At 42.9% G+C, this 4,120-nt stretch overlaps 1 protein-coding gene across 1 annotated transcript; it reads right to left on the reverse strand.

Annotated features, from left to right (window-relative positions):
* Positions 1 to 2,493: 2,493 nt before the first annotated feature.
* LOC149147377 (uncharacterized) lies at positions 2,494 to 3,222 on the reverse strand. Its single transcript, XM_089441814.1, has one exon. It carries the CDS (start codon positions 3,220 to 3,222, stop codon positions 2,494 to 2,496), a length of 729 nt encoding a protein of 242 aa, XP_089297940.1.
* Between the last annotated feature and the right edge of the window lie 898 nt (positions 3,223 to 4,120).

Genomic DNA, 4,120 nt, shown 5'->3' on the forward strand with positions numbered 1-4,120 from the left:
CTGGAGGCCCTGTATTGTTTTTTCCTCCTTCACATTTTTGATGATGCGACTCAGGCCTTCCATTAGGATGACAAAAAGGAAAGGAGAAATAGGATCTCCTTGACGAATACCTCTAGAGGGAGCAAAGGGGAAGGTGGGAGCTCCATTGACTAGGATAGAAAATCTTGGGGATTTGATTAGGGCTAGAATCCAGTTGATCCAGCATTGAGAAAAACCGAAGGCTTCCAAAATGGCTTCCAGATACCTCCAACTGACTTTATCATAGGATTTTGAGAGGTCCAGCTATATGATCATGCCTACTTTTTTCCGGGATTGAAGAGTGTGAACCATTTCCTGAGCTAGCAGGACATTATCCATGATTTGCCTTCCCTCCACATAGCCAGATTGCTCCTCTGAGATTATCCAAGGAATAATAGGCTTTAGTCTATTGGCCATTACTTTGGAAATAATCTTATAGAGAACATTGCACAAAGCGATTGGTCGAAACTTTGAAGGCGTACTTGCTGCCTCCTCTTTGGGAATAAGGGCTATGAAGGTAGAGTTGAGGGATTTGAGTATGGAAGAAGATTTTCGGGAATCTTCCACCACCTCCCACACTTCCTAACACACAATATCCCAACAGGCTTTGTAAAAATCAATAGTGAAGCCATTTGGTCCTTGCACCTTTCCACTAGGCATCTCTTTCACTGCTTCTTCCACCTCTTCCATGGTTACAGGGAGGTCTAAAGATTTATTTTGATCTTTCCCCGTTTGTATCTGGTTTCGTTGCTATGGCTAAAGTGATCAGTGAGGAGGGAGGATATTTCTTGATGAGTTTGGAGGGGAGTACCTTGTTCATCCATCAATCGGGTTATTTTGTTGGCGCACCTATAATCTATAGTTGAGTGATGGAAAAACTTGGTATTTTTCCCCCTCTTTGAGCCATTTAATGCGAGATTTTTGTCTCCAGAGTATCTCTTCATGCTAGCATCTATCATTCCAATTCTGCATGTGTTTTCTCTATGTGAATGGCCTCCTGGGTGATGTCCCCTTGGAGCAAGTTTGTTTCTATTTGAGCCAATTTTTCCTGTAGGGCCTGCTTATCTTTGAAGATGTCATCGAAGACCTCTTGGTTCCAGGATCTTAGCCAAGCTTTGAGGTGTTTTAGTTTGGATTGGAACCTATACATTTTGGTGCCTCTGATGTCCATTGGCTCGTGCCACCAGTTTTTAATTTTAGAAGTGAAATCCGGTTGACTTAACCAGAATTTCTCAAACCTGAAACTTCTGTTTTTCAGGGTGACGAGGATGGTTGCGTCCATGGTGATGGGCCAGTGATCAGAGCCTCCACAAGGTATAATGTCCGATTCTACTATTACCCCTGCTAGGAGGATGGCTTCTGTAATAAGGAAGCGGTCAAGTCTGGAGGCAATCTGCCTGTGTCCTCCTCTTTTGTTATTCCAAGTGTATAGACCATTTTTGGGATAAATATCCACAAGATTTGTTGTTCTGGTGAAGCTGTTGAAGGCCTTTGCATCTCAATTTAGCATTCTAACCCCTCCTTTCTTTTCCTTTAGCAAGGTTATCGTGTTAAAATCTCCACCAAAGATTGCTTTAGCTGTGGGATATATGTGCTGCATTTTGGAGAGGCGATATAACATCACCAATTTGTCTTCTAGTCTCTGGGGACTGTAAATGTTGGTACATAGGTAAGTTTCAGAATCTCCTATGATTTACATTTCCAGGGAGATGAATGATCTAGAAGCCTCTGCTATGATGAGATGGAGGATATGAGGATTCTAGAGAGTAGTCAGGCCTCCTTCCATTCCATTTCCTTCCACTTCTATGTATTCCATTTTTTTGCCTAAATTTTTGCTTATCCCTTTCATTTTCTGACTGGAGCATTTTGTTTCTTGCAAAAAAATCATGTCAGGTTTTTCATTTGTGACTTTCTTTCTTAGAAGTCTTTGTTTTCTTTGGCTATTTAGCCCTCTAGCATTCCATGAGAGTATCTTCATGATTAACAGAGTTTTTAAGAGAGAATCATGAAGGCCTTAAGGGCTTTCATCTTACCTGAGTTTAGGAGCATCTGACCTAGCTCTTGGAGTGCCTCATTCTTGGTGCGTCAACCTCTCTTTTTCCTGTGTTTAGGATTGATATGATTTTGATGCAATCCTAGGGTTTTAACTCCCAGACCCTTAGATGCGCCAAAGCCTCATTTATGCATGTTCAACTCTGCATCTTGCCTTGCTAGGAATAGAGAGTTCACTCTGTCTACTTCCTCCTCTGGGATTTGTTCCATTCCTTTTTCCTTCCACTGCTCTACCATGGTTAAGAGATCCATGCCTTCTCTTTCTAGAATATCACTTAGATCCATATCCTCTGTCCCTGTTTCGCTGACTATCATTTCCACGTCTTCCTCTATTTCTTCTGTGAGCGCTTGATATAGTAGGATGTAGTTTGTTTGGCCTGGAATAAGAGCTGGGCTTTTCTGTGCGGGATCATCCTTGTTATCCTACGATAGATTAGTTTCCTGGGGTGCTCCAGCTGCCTCCATATCTGATCCTAGAACTTCAAAGGCATTGACTGTGCTTTTGATTGAGGTGTTTGTTTTGGGTTGATATTTCCTGTTGGCTTTATGCCTTCCCAAAGGACGAGTAAAACCTTCCTGAAACTTATCAGATATTTCTTTGGATTGATCAATTGGCTTGTTAAATGGGCATTCCCTAAACAAGTGTCCGTGTTCATGACATTTCTGGCACCGAAATGGGATTTGCTCATAGTATATAGCTTGAAAGAAAACTTCATCTCTGAATTCTAACCAAATACCTTCATGAAGGGCACCTGAGACATCCATCTCAACAAAAATTCTTGCACAAGAAGTATACCTTTTTTTCAGGGTTGCTTTCGAAGCTTTGATGAAGGTTCCCAGCTTGTTGCCTATTTTCTCCAGCGCTGCAGGTCTCCAGTAATCAATGGGGAGGGAGAATAGGCGAATCCAAACAGGTACATGTTTGAAAGTCTCTCGTTCTAGTGTAAAGTTGGGTTTCCATGGTCTCATATATTGGCCTGCTGGAGCATAGAAGTAAGGTCCTCCATCGAAGATGCGATCCCTATCTTCCAGGTTCGCAAAAACTACAGTGAAGACGCCTTTGGCTCCCAGATGTAGCTTGACATCCCCTTTTGGCTTCCATTGTTGTTTGATCCATAGGAAAAGGGCTCTTTCTGTAGGCCAGAAGCCCATGAACTTATAAATCACTGCATGTACTAACATGTGGTCTCTGTAAGCCTACATTTCCGGGTCAGTTATAATCACACACAGACTTTCCGTTGTTTTGGGCTTGCAATGTCCCAGGTCCTTTTGTTTTCTGGTTTTTGTGGTCGATCCTTCCAGATCTGTTTCATACTAGGGTCAAGCTTCCATGTCCACATATTGTTTGTTTCTTCCTCCTTCTCCTTGTTGTGTCAGCTCCAGATTGGATTTTTCTTTGTCTTTTTCTTCTGACATCCTGATGTCATTTGTTCGTTTTTGGTTCTGGGTTTTCATGCTTTGCCCACCCATATTTTCCTTCTTTCTTAGCTTATCCTTTCCTGCAATCTTAGAGCCTAATATCTGCACCCCTTCCAGTGGGGCTTTTTCTTTAGTCATCATTGCCTGCTTGTATGATGGGGCCCCATTAGACCCCACTCTCCTCATTTGTTGGGCCAAGGCCTGCCCGCACCTCCTGTTATAGACATTTTTGTGCCTTACAGCACTTGAGCATGAAATGTCCATAATCCAAGGGATCCAAAGTCCCTAAACATGTTGTTCCTACCCCTAGAGGAACAAGGCTAACAAACCACAGCAATCCACAGAAGTTCTCCACCAGAAACTGCTCAAAAACAAGTCAATTCAGGATCAATTCAGTGGCTCCACTGGCTGTCTGCGTTGAAATGCAAAGCTAACACTGGCTACCTGCACTGCAATGCAGGTAGAAGCACCACCAGGGTGCGTTGAGCGAGAAGTGCCAAATGGCAAGGTCATTCAGCAAGGTGTCAAAGCACTGGAAGCTTCCAGAATCTTCCTCAATGACACTTGCCTCAGTGAATTCGACTAGTGATGAGTAAGAGGTTCTCAAACTCCAAGTGGAAGCAAGAACCTC

This window comes from Pinus tabuliformis, chromosome 9 (genome assembly GCF_031772625.1).
Source record: "Pinus tabuliformis cultivar Carrire ecotype Pingquan chromosome 9, CPIR1, whole genome shotgun sequence".
NCBI classification, from domain to species: Eukaryota; Viridiplantae; Streptophyta; class Pinopsida; order Pinales; family Pinaceae; genus Pinus; species Pinus tabuliformis.

Coding starts and splice junctions, on each gene's coding strand:
- LOC149147377 (XM_089441814.1), bottom strand. CDS start 3,222: ATGGGCTTCTGGCCTACAGAAAGAGCCCTTTTCCTATGGATCAAACAA.